The sequence below is a fragment of the Neoarius graeffei genome, chromosome 23 (assembly GCF_027579695.1).
Source record: "Neoarius graeffei isolate fNeoGra1 chromosome 23, fNeoGra1.pri, whole genome shotgun sequence".
Lineage (NCBI taxonomy): Eukaryota > Metazoa > Chordata > Actinopteri > Siluriformes > Ariidae > Neoarius > Neoarius graeffei.
In genome coordinates, this window is record NC_083591.1 from 48,271,290 (window position 1) to 48,291,246 (window position 19,957).

The following is a 19,957-nucleotide window of genomic DNA, read 5'->3' on the forward strand; positions in this document are numbered from 1 at the left end:
AGATGTACGTACTTCCTCACTTCCTCAATCAACCGCTCTTCGTGCTGCTCCATCTTCGCTCGTGTTTTTAAAAATGGCGGTCGTGAAAACAAACCAAACCGGGAAAGTAGGGAAGCGGAAGTGCGTGTACAGCGGATGTAGAGTGGACCAATCAGATCCCTCTTGTCTGCGACGCTGTCTGCGAGGCTTCTGCGGTGGTCACAATTTTTGGGAGGTGCACGCAGAGCGTCTGCGAAGGTGGGGGGGCTACGCAGACACCATCTGCGACGCCATCTGCGAGGACTGCGTTGTCAGCATAAATTGGCCTTAAGTCTTGGATGGAGGGCAGGTTGACACCAATAATTTTCTCTGCAGACCTTATTGTCCATTGCAGTCTGTTCTTCTCCTGTTTGGTGACCGATCCAAACCAAACAGTGATGGAAGAGCAAAGAACAGTCTGAATGATGGCAGTGTAGAGTTGTGTCAGCAGCTCCTTAGGCAGGTTGAGCTTCCTGAGCTGGAGCAGAAAGTACAACCTCTGCTGAGACTTTTTGATGATAGTGACTGTGTTGGTCTCCCACTTCAAGTAATGTAACTAATTACTTTAAAATGACAGTAACAAGTAATAAATAACGCAAAACAGTTTTGAAGTAACTTGTCCAACAAGTTATTTAGGCATAACTTTAGACCAATCTCTTTCTGGTGATAGTATTGTAGATAAAATTGTTTCTAAATGTTCCAATAAAGTAAAGTTTCTGTATAGAAATGCCCGAAATTTTGACAAAGACATTAAAAAACTTTTAGTATCAGCTTTGATTCGGTGTCATTTCGACTACGCCTGTACCTCTTGGTAGAGTGGACTGACAAAGAAATCCAAGTCCAGATTACAAGTGGTTCAAAATAAGGTCATCAGGTTCATGTTGAATCTCCCTCCTAGGTCTCATATTGGGGTGGAAGAGTTTAGAAATGTAGGATTGTTACCGGTGGATATGTGTGTAAATCAGTTAAAGTTAGGACATGTGTATAATATTTTTCATAATAATGCTCCTGTGTATTTGAAAGAAAATTTCCAACATAGTACAAATTCACGCACCAGAAATAGTATTCATACTTTTAATATTACCCATGTTGGGCCTTTTAGTAAAAATAGTTTTTATTTCACTGGTGCTTCATTGTGGAACGATCTACCTCTGTCTGCCCGATCTGCTCAAAATAAATGTATTTTTAAGAAAATGGTTAAAGATAATTTTATGTCACAACTTCTAGCCAACAGTCAGTCTGCTTTTATATATTACTGATGTTAAAATTGTGTAATATATTGAAATTTTTAGTATTATTATTTTCCCTTTTTGGATATATTACTCTTACTTTATTTATTCAGTTTATTGTGATTTATTATTAGTATTATTATTGTATTTTATGTTTTTGGTGCGGGGCGGCACGGTGGTGTAGTGGTTAGCGCTGTCGCCTCACAGCAAGAAGGTCCGGGTTTGAGCCCCGGGGCCGGCGAGGGCCTTTCTGTGCAGAGTTTGCATGTTCTCCCCGTGCCTGCGTGGGTTTCCTCCGGGTGCTCCGGTTTCCCCCACAGTCCAAAGACATGCAGGTTAGGTTAACTGGTGACTCTAAATTGACCGTAGGTGTGAATGTGAGTGTGAATGGTTGTCTGTGTCTATGTGTCAGCCCTGTGATGACCTGGTGACTTGTCCAGGGTGTACCCCGCCTTTCGCCCGTAGTCAGCTGGGATAGGCTCCAGCTTGCCTGCGACCCTGTAGAACAGGATAAAGCGGCTAGAGATAATGAGATGAGATGAGATGTTTTTGGTGCTATTTTGTTTACCTATTCGAGGACCACAATGGAAATAAGTATTTTTACTTTTTGTGTTATCCTCCGCAATATTTATATTTATATGTTCACATGTTATGTATAGGGGCGGCACGGTGGTGTAGTGGTTAGCGCTGTCGCCTCACAGCAAGAAGGTCCTGGGTTCGAGCCCCGTGGCCGGCGAGGGCCTTTCTGTGCGGAGTTTACATGTTCTCCCCGTGTCCGTGTGGGTTTCCTCCGGGTGCTCCGGTTTCCCCCACAGCCCAAAGACATGCAGGTTAGGTTAACTGGTGACTCTAAATTGAGCGTAGGTGCGAATGTGAGTGTGAATGGTTGTCTGTGTCTGTGTGTCAGCCCTGTGATGACACATAGACACATGTGATGAGATGTTATGTATATGTTTCTATTGCGAAATAAATCAAATAAAAAAAAAACACTGGTTGTTGTTGTAGTAAGCTAAAATGTAAGAAACATAAATAAACAAACAAATAAATAAATAAAACTGACAGCAGCGACTGACGGCGAATCAAATCACTCGCTCTGTCTGGGCGTGGTTTGAGGGTTCGTGGGCGTGGTTTGAGGGTTAGTGGGCGTGGTTACAGCACACATTTTGAGCACAATGTGGTTGCTGCACAGGGTGCTGCTGTTTGCTGCACTCGGGACGCGAGGTCTGAGCAGAACCATGGTGAGACCTGCATGTGGCTGGCTTGTGTTTAACGCCTTTGTTGTGCGTTTTAGACTTTGTTTGTTTGTTAGTTAATGCGCTCAACTGAGCTGCTAATTGTGCCTTTAGCTGGGTTTAATCCTGCCCTGTCAGCAGAAACTAGCTGCTGGACGTCGACATTCAACTGCGTGTTAGCGGCTAGGTTGAGTTTATTATATATTATAAGGTAATATGATAATGTAATATATATTACAGCGCGGGTTTAAAATGGCGATTTTGCCTGTTTGATCACTGCGACGCAATAAGAGTGGATTATTAACGCGTGTTAGCCAGTTAGCTTAGCATTGTGGATTAGCGACCTACTGTAGCACTGAATTGTGATCAGGTTCTTAATGAAATGACAGAAACGCGGCCCTGGCTTTTCTGCAGGCTGGGGGTGACGCAGCAAATTTAATTTGGCAGGTTAAAATGTTATAAATGTAACTAGGGAAATGATTGTTTTTATATCTGGCCAGATTTGATCAAAATTCTAAAACTCTGAACATCAACAGTGTTGCTGAGTGATAAACTATCACTCATCACTGATTGGGGATAACTAGTGGGGGGTTTTGTGTGCATTTTATTTATACTTGACCTTTATACGGTTTCCTTTTTTTTTTTTTTTTTAAGTCATGTGATTGCAAAATGGCAGTGACGGTGTCCTGACGTCATTCTGTAAACTGCTGGGTGTAAAAACTTCTTCTTCTGTTTTAACCCTTATGCAAGGCTGACACTTGCACAACTTTTGGCCATGATTTTGTCGTGGCAAGTTGTGCCATTTTGGGGCCCGAACTGGGAGGCTCCCGCACTGTTCACGAATGCGTGCCCGTCCACATTGACGAACTGGCACGACGAGTTCACGCATAGTTTGCGCACTTCCCGCATTGGCACGACGAGTTTGCGCAATTCGGACGGTGTCGTGCCGACTTGGGCACGCCATATAAAAAGGGGGCCTCGCCAACCCCTGGTAATTTTTGAATTGGCTGTGGAAGAGACAACATGCTGAATACCAGAGACACAATCATTGCAGAGAAGAGAAGATGCCTATACCTGGCAGCTGCTCGTGCCATGCGCAAACTGTTCGTGAAGTGCGTAAACTAGTCGTGAACTGCTCGTGCCATCAGTGCGTGACCGTATCAGTGGGAAGGCACGGCCACGCTGCGACGCGAACCAATTCGTGAACATGTCGTGAACTACTCGTGAACTCGACGTGAGCTGTTCGTGACAGTCGTGGCATGGCGCGCACTTCCATGCACTGGCACGCATCGTCCCGACGAGATCACGAACAGTTTGCGCATAGTTCACGACCCGGCCGCGAAATTTGTCGTGACCAAAATTTTGAACATTTCAAAATTCTCGTCACGACGGGTTTACGCACACTTCACGCCAGTTTACGACTAGTTTGCGCACTGGAACGACTCGAGTCGTGCCAATGCGTGCCACGGAATCGTGCAAGTGTCAGCCTTGCATCAGATGCATGAGTGACTGGACCCTACCATACCTGTCAACTTTGAGGTTTGAAAAAAAGTTAACTCAAAATAAGGGAAAATTTCGGAAAGTCGAACTTTCCGAAAATTTCAGAAAGTCGGTAATCGAACGGACTTTTCTTCACAAAATTAAATTTGTCCTGCCATTTGGGCAAGTAGCGGCAATACACCTTTTTTGGTTTTGCCTCGCTCCTTTCTTTATTCATGTCTCTAGTCTCGCCGTCTACTGAAACTCGCTCCCTGAGGAAAGAATTACGACCATCTTTTAGTTTTGTGAGAAGTTCCGAGCAGTGACCTTAGTCAGACCATAGATATACATAGAAGACTCGATGCCTCGTCCCCGTTGCCCGTCAACGAAGTCGAACGTCCGCACGTGGCGGCCATCTTACCTCAGACAGCTGGCTTACCCATTACATTGTGTTGGTAGCGATATGTACTTTTCAGATGACCGTAACTTCCTCAAATTTCAATCGATATTCAAAGGGTTTGGTTTGTTATATAAAAAAAACAAACGGAAGTATGTATTTATGATATTAATGATGACTAATCATTTTATGTTTAAAAAAAATACGCATAGCTTGGCGAAAAAATTTCAGTATACTACAGACTGTAAGACAGGATGCATGCTGAAATTCCTATGCTGTGAGAAGCCTAACGCTGCAGACTTATGGATAACTGCGGCCTTGGGACAAATAACCATACAATTTATTTCCAATTTTTAGTGAAAATATTTTTACATGTGATAGGGCCGTAGGGGAAGCTAAAGTTAAATAAACAGCTTACTCACTTGTGAAACTTCAGAAATACTTCATCCACCTCAAAAACCTAATGCACTCACATCATAGCATAATAACAAATGTAAACTCGCATCACAGCATAATAACAAATGCACTGCCTGAGTAAGTAATAGTATAAAACAGTGACAGCGACTCACGGTAGTTTGTGACAAAAAAAAGCATTTAATTAATCACGTGGTTATACTTCCAAGGATAAAAAGATATCTTTACATTTACAAAAAGAACATTCAAAGCTGATTATCATGTCAAAGTCAGTATATGTTAGCACAGAAGATTGAAATGTCATTTGACTAGGCTCCAATGTGCAGTTAAAATAAAACTAAACATACTGATATAAACATCTACAATTAAAACACACACACACACACACACACACACACACACACACACACACACACACACATCATCTTGTCATCAAAGTCAGTACTTTGATTTCCTGTAAATCATAATGTGAGTGCTGGGCTGTGCTGTGCTTGCGTAAGTCTTCATACCCATAGGATGTCTATGTTCATCCCCCTTGTCTGTGGTAAGGTGGCCGCCCTGTGCGGACGTTCTGGAATACGCGGTGAGGAATCTAGTCTCCTATGTAAATCTATGGGTCAGACTAGCGCTATGGTTCTGACGGTCTTCTTCACAGACATGCAATTAAAATCAATGTGTAATTACTAGACTGCCACCTGCTGTACTGGAGAGGGCGGGGACGTGAATTCATGGCCTGACTTCCTGCTGTAAACTCCTGTCAGAGGCGCGTCATGAATTCTGGACCTACCGACTTTTATATAATGTGAAAATACGGGATATTTTTGGGAAAATAAAAAAAACGGGAAGACAGCGGGAAATAAGTCAAAATAAGGGATTTCCCGGGAAAAACGGGAGGGTTGACAGGTATGGACCCTACACTCTTCCATAAGTGGGTCAAAAATGACCCATATTAGAATCAGTGCGTTTTTATGCCATTTTTGTCATTTTGGTTAAGAATAATCACTTGTATAATATTTAGTATTATATTTAGGACCACACAAAAATGATTTCATGTTTGAAATATCTTTATCTTTCACTTTTTAACATTTTTGAAAAAGAAAATTACCCAGAACAGCAATAGAAAAATGTGAACATCATTGTGTGTGTGCGTGTCTGTGTGTGTGCTTGTGTGTATGTATGTGCGTAACTGTCCAGTCATTGGCATTGTGTAACTGTCCAGTCATTGGCATTGTGTAACTGTCCAGTCATTGGCATTGTGTAACTGTCCAGTCATTGGCAGTTCCTGGTCAACTGCAGACAGCGATTCATCCCCAGTGATTGTGTCACTGTGGACAAACAGCTTGTGCAAGTTTCAACAGTACATGCCAAGCAAGCCTGCCAAGTACGGCCTAAAGATCTTCTGGGTTTGTGATGCACGCATCCCCTATGCAGTAGATGGCATAGTTTACACGGGGAGACAACCAGGGGAAGAAGTTCAGAAGAATCTGGGGGAAAACATTGTCCAGCAGTTGTGTAGTACATTTAGAAACACAGGTCGCAACATCACCATGGATAACTTTTTCACCAGTGTGCCTCTTGCGCAGCATCTCCTGGAGAAGGATCTCAGTATTGTGGGGACTCTACGTCAGAACAAGCCAGACATCCCTCCTCTGATGAAGCCTTCCAAGTCCAGGGAGGTTCACAGCACAGGGTTTGGATTCAATGACAGCCTTACCATGGTCAGCTATGTCAGAGAAAAAGGAAAAGCAGTTGTGCTCCTGAGCACGATGCACCACGACAAAGTAGTGGATGAAAATAGCAGAAAGAAAAAACCAGAAGTGATCGCATTTTACAACAAGACGAAAGGAGGTGTAGACACCGTTGACCAGATGGTTGGCACGTACACCTGCAAGCGCCAAACACAGAGGTGGCCCATACAACACACACAGACAGACACACGCGCACACACAATGATGTTCACATTTTTCTATTGCTGTTCTGGGTAATTTTCTTTTTCAAAAATGTTAAAAAGTGAAAAATAAAGATATTTCAGGTCTTGCTGTGTAAAATAATCTTCCTGAGGGGTGACACTTCTGATATAGTCTGTGTGATCCACAGTTAATTTATTCCTGACAGCCACAGTTGAAAAGAATCAAAGGTTTCCATTGGATTGCATAGAAAATGCATGCGGGTCATTTTTGACCCACTTATGGAAGCTTGGGGTAGTAATACAAAAACTACAGTTTCTTAAAATGTATTAAAGGTAAGTTAAAAATGTAAATGGCATTATATCAAAAACATGTTTTTTGAGGAATACCTGGAATATGAAATGATGACAACTTTTCATTACAAAGATATTTCAAGAAAACAACCTCACCGGGTCATTTTTGACCCACTTATGCATCTATTAAACTGTTATGAGAGACACTAAGGCCAAACAAAATAATGTGTTTCCTGGGTTTTCAAAATAGGGTAGGTAGGTCTCATCTCTAGCCGCTTTATCCTGTTCTACAGGGTCGCAGGCAAGCTGGAGCCTATCCCAGCTGACTATGGGCGAAAGGCGGGGTACACCCTGGACAAGTCGCCAGGTCATCACAGGGCTGACACATAGACACAGACAACCATTCACACTCACATTCACACCTACGGTCAATTTAGAGTCACCAGTTAACCTAACCTGCATGTCTTTGGACTGTCGGGGACACAGACACGGGGAGAACATGCAAACTCCACACAGAAAGGCCCCTGTTGGCCACAGGGCTCAAACCCAAAACCTTCTTGCTGTGAGGCGACGGTGCTAACCACTACACCACCGTGCCGCCCAGCACTGAGCCATTTTCTGTCTAATCCGATTGACGGAGTTGTGTTTTTTATGTCATGAATGTTTTGTTGCCTGTGGATCAGGCTTTTAGGCAGGATTTTTTTTTAGGGAGTCTAACTTTTTTGCAGGTGTCACTGTATGTGGCGAGGTGTAGCGGCGCGTTGAGCGCCGCTGGCACGAGTGTTTTAGGGGGTTCCGGGGGTACTCCCCCGGAAAATTTTGAAATTTCTAATGCTCTCAAATGCTATTTCCTTCATTTTGACAGCAAATTTTGAGCAATACAGCCAAGTGTTTTTGCCTTTGTTACAACATTCTTGTATCGTATATTTTTAATGAATATTATTATTAAAATGGGTATATTTCTGGGATTTTTTGAGCTGGAGTTGCATATTAAGCATGACAAATTAGCTATAAAGCTTTCTGATCGCAGAATACTACATAAATAAAGCTTGTTGTAGCTGTGTTTGTCTCAGTCAGTAGTGCACCTATTGCAATTGCATTACATGTGACAACCAACCCCGAACACAGTGTGACAACCAACCCCGGCTGACCAGTTTTGCTTTCAAAGCCGCTAGCGTCCAAAGATTTAGTATAACAAAGAAAAAAACACACAGGAAATATGGCTAAGTCTTCAAACATTATAATGGTATTCGTTTTTTCAATAGAAACCCATTAATTACAAAGCTAGAAGCTATCTTCCTTACCAAATATCCCACGTGTTCGTCCTTTTCACGTGCGTTCTTTGGAATCCCAGCATCCTTTAGAACGTGTCGTATTTGATTATTGTTTAGCCTACTAGAAATACTACCCGCCGGCTCGACTACCACACTCTCCACTACGTAGCCTGTAATGTTGGGAAAATCTGCATGAAAATGTGTTATTTACTGTTAAAAGGATTTATTCGGGATAAATAACATGTCAGGTAAGGCCGGTTTTCTATAGACTACATTCCACATTTAGCTGCGGCAATATAGTCTACGGCTATATTGTCTGGATATTTATGCCAGTGTCTCCTAGGCATACATCTTTTCCCCCTCTGCTCTGGGAACGCATATTACAAGTGCTTTGTACACCAAATTTATTTAATAACCCATTTATTTATAACGAGGGCTCTCACAACTTTGAAATTAGTGCAGCCATAGAAACGCGTGTTTCTGTAGCTCTGCGGCGGGTGCCTATATTTTGTACTCTGGGCTCGTGCTGTTGCTATGGTAACCCTGGGCGTCTTCGGGAAAGACAGCTGTCAAAGCGAGACTTCTGAAATTTCCAAAATGGCGGTGTCAACAAAGCTTGTAGATCCTCGGAAAGCTCAGACTCGGCGATTTTTTAACATATTCAGCTAAGTTACCGGACATAACACGGGCGGAAATATTAGGGCGTCTTTAGGGCGTCGTACTAAAAAGTAGGGCGTCCAATTTCTTGTTTTTTTCAGTACAGGGCGTCGAAAAGACGCCCAGACGCCCCTCTATCTAAAAGCCTGCTGTGGATACATGACGCACAATTGTAAGGCCTAACATTTACACCTGTGGGGTGTGTGTGTGTGCATGCACGCGCACACATGCTTCATGAGCTTGTCACGGCAGTTAAGTTGAAGACCTTTGATTTAGTGTTGTCACACTAATGTTGTGTAACTTTTGCCTCAGTGTTGTAGAGGGTCCTCAGGGTGTATGTTGTACATCGCTCTGCATAAGCATCTGCTAAATACCTATAATGTGTAAGGAATAAAACGCAGTGCTGCATGTTATAGGAGGGTAGCTGTGTAGTGATGTGATGCCTGATGTGAAGTGGCATTCCTTTTACCACTTGTGAGCTCGTCACGGCAGTCACATTGAAGACTTTTGACTTGGTGTTGTGCAGTGGCGGCTGGTAGTCTTTCAAACAGATGAGGCTGGTTGGTTACGATATTTCCAGATTTAAAAAGAAAAAACGCATCAATTTTGCCCATACTCTTGGCTCTGATCTGGCTGATTGTTGGCAGGGTCACAAACTGTGAAATAACAGGTTCTTTTGGCCCATTAGCCTACTGTCCAATATACATGATGGTGGGGGGTATATTTTAACATTTTTATATGTTAAAATTGTGGCATGTTGTTTAAAAATTGATCATTATTGAAAGCAGCTCTTTGTCAGGAACCTCAGCAGTAACAGCAGAGTGTTCTGGAACAGGCACAAGCACTGACCTTGGGGAGCCAAACATTAGGGCTGGGTATTGATCAAAATTTTTCGATACCAGTTCCTGAACGGTACCCTTTTCGATTCCTAATTTATAATATTAATCCTGGAAAAAATTTCATTACACATTCTGTTGCACATATTGGAGTACAGTACAACACTGATATCGTAAAGTCCTTGGGATATTGGAAAAAACTTTATCACAGCGGTCTCAAAAGTAACCGGTCACCGGCGGCAAATCGCCGGCTATGGCTTGTTATGCCGCCGGCTATTGTCAGTCGAGTCACAAAATTTAATATTAAATATTTCTGGCAAAAAAAGTTGTGAACGTTAATTACATCCACTATGTCAGTGGTTCTTAACTGGAACAGTCTTGGGACCCACAATTTTCCATGGTCATTAGGTCGCGACCCAATTTTTTTTAGCGTTCAAGTCAATTTAATGTAATTCTCAAAATATAACCATAATATGTAATAATAACTATTATTCTCATCTCATTATCTCTAGCCGCTTTATCCTGTTTTACAGGGTCGCAGGCAAGCTGGAGCCTATCCCAGCTGACTACGGGCGAAAGGCGGGGTACACCCTGGACAAGTCGCCAGGTCATCACAGGGCTTATTATTATTATTATTATTATAATAACTGTGTTTGCATCTGCATGGCCATTATATGCTGTATGTCTGATCAATAAACAGGCAAAATGACGGCTTCATGCTCTCATGTGCAAGTGTCTCACCACATACCACACAGATGGGTTTCTGTACCATTTTGTTCTCAACACAACTAAATCCATATTTCAAATATTCGGGGTCGTACCGTCGTTTCGACATGTTGTTCACCACTCAAATGACTAGCACGCACGTTATGTCGCATAAACATTCTGCGTCTATGGCAACAGATGACACAGAGCTGGAATCGTCTATCAAAATAAGAGTTGTAAATTGTCGCAGAAAAAAGTTGCACTTTTTTTAGTGAATCAATGAATTAGCATTTTTTTTTACACCACAGCTCCGCGACCCACCCAGGACCCCTCCGCGACCCACTTTTGGGTCGCGACCCACCAGTTAAGAAACACTGCACTATGTCATGTATGTCCGTTGCCGCGTCAACTGTGTTTACATCCTTGACATGAGTGCAGCCATTACTGCCGCCTGTGTTGCCAGATTGCGCAGTTTCCCGCCCAATTTGGGCGGTTTTAAGTGCATTTTGGCGGGTTTTGAACATATTTTGGGCTGTAAAACGTCAGCAGTATCTGGCAACATATTTTTTTTTTACTTAATACAAGAAATGAATGGATGCCAACGTTTTTGCCAAAATGGTATTTTATTTTCCATTGTTTAGGCAGCTTCAGCATCATACTGTGAGATTCTGTTCAAATTGTTTTTTTCTTCTATGAAGCCTGAGCCATTTATTTTATTAGTTTATAATTATTGTTTAATTTAGTCTTCAGGAGAGACTGCCTGCACACAGTACTAGTATTAATAGTTTTTTTTCTTACATGAAAGCTGAGGCATTTATATTATATTTTACGGTAACTTCATGTTGTGCTGTGAGGTTCTCTGCACTTTAACTTTTGAACCAACAGGAGCATTTGGATAAGTAAAGCCTATTTTTCTGCATTTTTGTAGTCCTGGTAATCTTTTATATTGGTAAAGTTGTTTATAGGACCATTTCTCAGTGTCTGTTTTTTTTAATCAATAGTTTTTCAGTAATAACTTAATATTTAACATCACTCAATTTTAAACAACCCCCGCGCCTCCCCCATGGGCTGCCCCCATAGTCTCCAAAATTTCTGTGGGAAACACTGGCGTGTGTAACAATGCTAATCAAGCTTAAGCTCGACGACCCGCCTCAAATACCCGTCCTGGGTAAATATCCCAATTTTAGATGACCTGTTCCAAACCATCCCACCCCATGAAAAATTCGTACTTGCATCTATCTATCTGTCTGTCCGTCCTTCCCTCCCTGCACGCTTTGCGTGCATTATGTCTGCCGCTGGCAGACATTTTTACCATTTTGCTCCCTGCTGTAAATTATTTGTACCCTGCTATTCTCCCAAACTTTGAAGCCCCTGATATCAGAACTTTATGATAAGCCTAAAGTCACTTTTTACGGTGCAGCCAACCGCTGTTGGCAGTGAAATCTGGATGACCAAGCTGAGTGGCAAGGTCCTGGGCATGTGCTTGGAGTATGGGGCCATTGACTGGAACATTTGAAGCTCTTGCATCACGAAACCAGAGGTCAAGTGCTTTCTCAATATCTTCATGTGAGGATTTGCGCATTCTCTTGGCAGCTGGACTAAATGACTGTTCATAGCTCTGAATAATCTCTTCTTTCTTTTTGATCCATGCTGAGAGAGTGCAGGGCTTGATGTTGAACTTATTCGCTATCTCACTCTTCTTGAGCTGACCAGCCTCAACAGCTTTGAGGGCTTGATACTTTACTTCCAGTGTGTTTGATTCCAACTTGCGCTTCTTTGGTGTGATCTCGCTTGCCATTTTGAGACTGATTTACAATTGAGAAAACAGCTTGCTCTTTTATACTGTCCCCAAATCACCACTTAACTACTGATCAGATCAGCTCAAGCCCAGCAAGATCAAATGCAATTGATAATTACTCACTGCAGCCTGACACTCATTAAAAAGCTTAACACAAACAATGGTCAAGCGCAATCAGTAATTACTTAACAATCACTCCAGGCTGATGAAGTAATGGGCTGAGGAGACACAGTGGGGGCTCTGAGTTAAGGTGGGGTTTTACATTAGACCGTATCAGCGGATCATCAGATTAACGTTTTTAAAACGATTAGCGTGCACACAGCAACGCCAATACATGGATACACTCGGCTCCGCAGGCATCCTGCGCTCCAAATCACTCCGCCCTGAACACCGAGTGCCCTCTGGAGGGTGCGCACTCCGGCCCTGCGCAGCTCACAGAGCGCGCGAGTGAAGTGCACAAGCAGTGATTCGGGACTGAGCCGCTGTGTGTGTGATCCCAGTGCATATCACTTACCACTTGCAAGTGGAAGGATGGCAAGCCTAAAGACAATCATCACTGCACAATGGGCAGTATTTGCATCAGTATTTGCAGTATTTTCATACTTTTATACTCTTTAATGAAAGGTGATGCAAGGCGGAAGTCCGCGCCGTTTTTCAGCAGTCGCGTCACATGACCAACACCAGCGAATCAGGAAGGTGGATGTCACAGTGACGTTGTCCAATGACGACGCCAGCTAGAGCTCAGCACAGCGTATCCGCGTATCTCAATGTTTACACAGCACCGGACCAGACACGATCTGGATTGAATATGTGGACCCTGGCGGATTCCCGTTTCCCGGCGTTTTAATGTAAACAGACAGTGCATCCGCGAAGAAAACGAGACAGATACGGTCTAATGTAAACTTGGCCTAAGATAACTTTGCAGGCTTCTGGGGTGCTTGACAGGAAAACTTTATGATAAGTGTAATTTATGGCCCCGGGGACATCAAAATGACTTTATACCTAAAATTTATGATAAGCAAGTTTATGATAAGCCAAAAGTTTTATATCATATTTAATGGACTTTATCCCGGGAATTGAAAATCACTTTACATTATCCATAACTTTACAATATCAGTGTTTACGATATCTGTGCTGTATATTTATTCAAGTTATTTCCAGTGCAGAAAGAACACCAACACACACTCACACACACGCCAATGTAATCAACAGTTTTTCTTCAAGAAAATTAACATATCAGCCTTCTCAGAACCACTCATCCGCGGTTACGGCCACATCCCTGACGTCTTTCAATTCTGTCTTGACCCTTTCCTTCTCGGCTGCGTACCAGGCAGGTATGCATGTGTTTGCCAGCATGTCTCTGCTGGGGGGCTGATACCTGGGGTTAAGGGTTCTTATCTCCCTAATTGACAAACATTAGACAAAACATCAAAAATAACGTAGTTATGTTCTCATTGCTTAAAAACACATCACTTAAAATACATCTAGGCTTAATTTAGATAAAGATAAAGGGTTACAGATAAATATAAATAGATTTATTCAACAGTATCCTGTACAGCCAACTTGCCTAAACCATGGAGTCTCCATTGTAGAAAAAGGCAGCAAACCTTTCACCACAAACTGTCACTGCCCTGTGGCACTCGGCTTGTTTTTCTTTGGTCGTTTTGGCCTTTTCTGCTAGTGTGAATTAGCCTGGCAAGCCAGACTAAATGTGAATATTTAGTCTGGCCTCGATCCGTAGACATTTCCGAAGCGGGTAGGAGGAACAAACCGCTGTCTTTCAAACTGTCTCTGTGCGTATAGGCCAACGCTCTGAGCAATCAGCGCAACAGTGACTGTGACGTAGTCAGAGCGACAGAAAGCAGTGGGGGAGGCCTTGAAATAAATAATTTTTCAAAATGCGTATTAATTAATAAACAGGTTCTAGATATTAAGAAGTTTGGAGATAATGACCACAAGTTTGGAGTCTGTACCACATACACTCATATATTCCAAGTGTTTTTCAAGTGTTTGCTTAAACTGTTTTTGAGAGTTTTTATTTAGTGGTGTTTGGTGAAATAATTTCCCTTAAATTTAAAATAACGGGAAAATAAGAAACAATCAAAAAGTAATGTTTCAAAGCTGTTTATTAATTCTTCGTACTGCACAAACTAGCCCCATCCTTTTGGCTACGAGCGGAGCCAGCTGGTAGATCAGACTTTTGCCATAGCCGGTCGGCAAAACAGCGAAAACGTCCTTCTTGAAAAGGAATGAGCGGAGAGCCTCTTCCTGCTCATGTTTCAACGAAAACTCCAAGTCTAATTCTTCTAAAACTGATTCCAAAGCGGAGTCAAACGAGCGCTGTTCAATAGCCGTAGCCATCTTTCCTGCTGTGCTTTCTCCAAGGCAAGGCAAGTTTATTTATATAGCACATTTCATACACAATGGCAGTTCAATGTGCTTTACAGAAGTAAAAAGAAAAACAGTAAACAATAGAGAAATAAAATTACATAAAATTTTATCTTTATTCTAAAATAATTAATTAAAAGAATTAAAAGAAAATAAGAATTAAACAATAGTAGAAATAAAATATTAAAATGCCAAAAAGAAAAAGGAGAAAAAGAAAGAGAAAAAAAAATGAAACTAGCAGAATAAAATAGAATAAAGTTAAAGTAAATTTAAAACATGCAGAGAAAGTAAAGATTATAAAAAAAAAAAAAGCTCCAGCGTCGCGCAGCTTTGTCGTCACTCCTGCAAAAGCCCGCCCAAAGAATCCAAACAAAAACCTTGCGCTGTGATTGGCGGGCACGATTTGATGCCCAGGGTGTTTTTGTTTATATGGTGCGAGGCTAGACCCACTCGCTAGGCAAAAATATTTTTGGCCGCTAGGCGGGTGGGTCTAGTTTACTAGGTTAAGTGTGAATGGATTTACGGTAGCTGCCTGCCTTTTCCTCCTCACATCAGGGACCTGGGCAGAGGCTGTGAAGGTTTCATACGTTAAGTTTTTGAGACTAGGGGGAGGTGAATATATTTTTTTTTAAATAACACTCATGCACACACGTAGGCAGCCTACCCAATGATGGAGCACATTTTAAAAGCTAGCATTTAGGAAACTTTTCACTTGGCTAGTTACATAGCCATTAAACAAAGTTAGGCGCTAATATCTTACTGTACCGTTAGCTATACATAAACTTACAACCTAGCTCTTACCGTGACAAACAAAGCAGTTCAAAGGAATTCACGGAACAACTTACCAGATGAAACATCAGACACGACGCTGTGCTCGGTACTTTCAGATGAATCCGAGTCTGGTGGTAAAACGTCCTGCAGAGAAGTCGGGGGTGGCGAAGGTGCATAAGTTGGTGTGTGAGAGAAGACGGTGCAACTCTCCGCTCTCAGATTTATTCCATGCACCGTCAAATGCTTTAGGAAATTTGAAGTGTTGCCTGACTTGCAGGTGATGCTCTTGTCGCATATATTGCACCGCGCAGTAATGTTATCGCTCTTGCGAAAATATAACCAAGCTTTCGACTTCGGCATTTTGTAGGCGTTGACGACGCAACAAAGTAGTGCCCCTTACAACATGGGAAACATGCTTTTTCATGCACGCGAACGTTTCAGCCAATCACAGGTGGCATTATCGGGTCATAAGCACGCCAGCACGGATCAGAGCCCACTCCACTTTACACGCGATTAACCTATGGGAACCGAAACGTGGAACCGAAAGGCGAGGCATGTTTCAATACTCAGAAGAACCGTAACATTTCGGTCGGTGCCATGAAGGAACCGAATTTCGGTGCCCAGCCCTATCAAGCATAGAGCTGGGTGCCACACGTTTCATTCAATGACACTTTCCCTATATTTTACTTATTTTGACTGAAGTGTTTTATTGACAATTTTGATAACCCTTCACTTTTAATCCAGGTCTGTAGTGTGAAATGTTCTCGGCTGTGCTTTTGTTTAAAAATGTTTTCCAAATTGTAGCTGTGTTTTAATTCATATCCAGAAAAATATATATTCCAATATAATATACTCAGCATAAACGTTTTAAATAGATTCTATATTTTTGGTCCATCCATGACATATTACTAAAGTAGCCTATTTACTGTTGTTGATGTGGGTCACTTGCTGTTAGCCAATTCACTTTCTCGTACCAGGAGAGCTGAAAGGAACGAGTATTATTCCCTACCTTTTTCACCAAGTCAATTTGAGGCGTTGGTCTACCCTGCTGTTTAATTTTAATTTTTTCCTCGAAAGGAAGACTGGCAAATGGCTTCGCCAAAATTAAATCAGCAATGCTTGGCATCCGTGTGCAGCTTTCTTGCTAGCTGACTAGCCCCCTCAAGTTCAAGTTCAGTCACTCAAATAAACGAAATTTCTGGAACTAAGATAGCAAACTTGACAACACTATATTTACACTTTATTTACAATGAAAATATATACAAACTAAAAAAGCTGGTAGAAACCGTATGTAATGAATGAAATCGAAATGTAAGCTGATCTCTTGCAATACACCACAGCACTTGCGAATCCGCATGGGACTGAACTGAAATTCACCGCTGCCTGTCTATATTTGAAACAAGCTGTCAATCAAAGAAAATATCCGGCCACTTTCACCAATCACCAGTCTCCTCGCGGAAACTGCCATGTCCCTCCCACTGTGAGGCTCGGAGTCCGTGGGTGGGCGTTTTCGCTGTATTTGTCCAATTTGTCTTGCATTTTGAGATTGAAAAGCGCATAGCTCCCAAATGCCATTGAAGTGCACTGAGGCTGGGCTGCATCGCGCTGTCACAAGGGGGAAAAAACTCACGCGCACATTAGGCGAACTGGGGAAAGTTATAACGGAATGATTTCGCACTGTAGTTGGGTTGAGCACATATATATTTCTATGATTCTGGATCTGAAATAGCAATGTTATAAGGTCGGCTATAACATAAGCCTAGCGCAATTCATCCTACACGATGTTCGTCATTTTTAGAGGAGGCTGAGCCTCCCTCGTTGTCTTGGAGCAATCGCCCGTGGTGTTGTGTCACACTAATGTCGGGTCTCTAAGTATGTTTCATTTCTCTTGTGCCACAGTGGATTGGCAGTGATTTACAAATTGTTAATTTATAAACAAGTCATGCTTTTTATCCGTTTTAATATTGATAACTATATCACAAGGACAAGCTCCTGTTCTAAACCGTCACTTCCTTGATGTTCTCTTGGAGTTAAAGGGGACTTATTATGAAAAACTCACTTTTTCAGTGCTTGTGCGGGTACATTTACAGTGGTGCTTGAAAGTTTGTGAACCCTTTAGAATTTATGACCTAAAACAACATCAGATTTTCACAGAAGTCTTAAAAGTAGATAAAGAGAACCCAGTTAAACAAATGAGACAAAATATTATACTTGGTCATTTATTTATTGAGGAAAATGATCCAATATTACATTGGGTGCCCTGTGATGACCTGGCAACTTGTCCAGGGTGTACCCCGCCTTTCGCCTGTAGTCAGCTGGGATAGGCTCCAGCTTGCCTGCAACTCTGTAGAACAGGATAAAGCGGCTCGAGATGATGAGATGAGATTACATTGGGTGTGGCAATGTGAGTGGCAAAAGTATGTGAACCTTTGCTTTCAGTATCTGGTGTGACCCGCTTGTGCAGCAATAACTGCAGCTAAACGTTTGCGGTAACTGTTGATCAGTCCTGCACACCGGCTTGGAGGAATTTTAGCCCATTCCTCCGTACAGAACAGCTTCAACTCTGGGATGTTGGTGGGTTTCCTCACATGAACTGCTCGCTTCAGGTCCTTCCACAACATTTCCATTGGATTAAGGTCAGGACTTTGACTTGGCCATTCCAAAACATTAACTTTATTCTTCTTTAACCATTCTTTGGCAAAACGACTTGTGTGCTTAGGGTTGTTGTCTTGCTGCATGACCCACCTTCTCTTGAGATTCAGTTCATGGACAGATGTCCTGACATTTTCCTTTAGAATTTGCTGGTATAATTCAGAATTCATTGTTCCATCAATGATGACAAGCCGTCCTGGCCCAGATGCAGCAAAACGGGCCCAAACCATGATACTACCACCACCATGTTTCACAGATGGGATAAGGTTCTTATGCTGGAATGCAGTGTTTTCCTTTCTCCAAACATAACGCTTCTTATTTAAACCGAAAAGTTCTATTTTGGTCTCATCCATCCACAAAACATTTTTCCAATAGCCTTCTGGCTTGTCCATGTGACCTTTAGCAAACTGCAGACGAGCAGTAATGTTCTTTTTGGAGAGCAGTGGCTTTCTTCTTGCAACCCTGCCATGCACACCATTTGTTGTTCAGTGTTCTCCTGATGGTGGACTCATGAACATTAACATTAGTCAATGTGAGAGAGGCCTTCAGTTGCTTAGAAGTTACCCTGGGGTTCTTTGTGACCTCGCCGACTATTACACGCCTTGCTCTTGGAGTGATCTTTGTTGGTCGACCACTCCTGGGGAGGGTAACAATGGCCTTGAATTTCCTCCATTTGTACACAATCTGTCTGACTGTGGATTGGTGGAGTCCAAACTCTTTAGAGATGGTTTTGTAACCTTTTCCAGCCTGATGAGCATCAACAACGCTTTTTCTGAGGTCCTCAGAAATCTCCTTTGTTCGTGCCATGATACACTTCCACAAACATGTGTTGTGAAGATCAGACTTTGATAGATCCCTGTTCTTTAAATAAAACAGGGTGCCCACTCACACCTGATTGTCATCCCATTGATTGAAAACACGTGAGACTAATTTCACCTTCAAATTAACTGCTAATCCTAGAGGTTCACATACTTTTGCCACTCACATATATGTAATATCGGATCATTTTCCTCAATAAATAAATGACCAAGTATAATATTTTTGTCTCATTTGTTGAACTGGGTTCTCTGTATCTACTTTTAGGACTTGTGTGAAAATCTGATGATGTTTTAGGTCACATTTATGCAGAAATATAGAACATTCTAAAGGGTTCACAAACTTTCAAGCACACTGTAGGTATGTGGAGCCTACAAACTTACCAACTCTGAAATGAGATGGCCCAGACGTTTTCTTTTAGGCTGCGTATTTCAGAAAACATGTGATTCAACAAGATTCAGATTTGGCTCCACTTTTTATGTTGCAAGTAGAGCTCATTAGAATAATACCGCCTCCTCATCTGAGTATCCAGAGTTCCCGCTGGCACTCGTCATTGACAAACGTAATCCATCAGTGACGAAGAGAATTACTAGCGGTTGTCATAGTGACAAATGTATTTGTCGTCATTTTTCTCTAGAAATCCCTCCGTTTGGCGAAATCCAACTCCACTGAAGAGACTGTGTGAAGCCAGAGTATAAACAATGAGCACGTGCTTGTGACCAATAAAAATCAACTACACATAATGACCAAATGAGCGTCAAGCTTTTGACCAATCGCAATGCAAGTTATTTGGTGCGGTGGTGGAATTATCTCTGCGTGAACCAAACAATGGTGCAGTCAAAGCTGATCAGGCTTTTTGGGCGTGGCTTCTGCAAGCACTGAAGATGATTTAAGGGCTGAAACAGGCGTAGGCGGGATGCGCACTCAGAGCTCCGAGCACATCAAACAGTGTCAGTAATACAGCGGTCGTTTTTTAAAAAAAACAAAACACTGCCAAAGTGAAAGTGCAGTCAGCCAACAAGTGACTGAAGGGAGCTATGTTTTGGATGGTGTGGCGTGTTGAGTCACTGTGGTGAACATATGATGAGAAA

The 19,957-nt window shown here is 42.2% G+C and overlaps 1 protein-coding gene across 1 annotated transcript in view; it reads left to right on the forward strand.

The window, feature by feature from the left end:
- Nucleotides 1-2,386: 2,386 nt before the first annotated feature.
- gpx4b (glutathione peroxidase 4b) overlaps nt 2,387-19,957 on the forward strand; it is a 42,249-nt gene continuing 24,678 nt past the window's right edge. Inside the window, exon 1 of the mRNA XM_060906302.1 lies at nt 2,387-2,485. Within this exon, the coding sequence (XP_060762285.1) occupies nt 2,420-2,485 (66 nt within the window). The 5' untranslated portion in view covers nt 2,387-2,419. The remainder of the gene's footprint in view (nt 2,486-19,957) is intronic.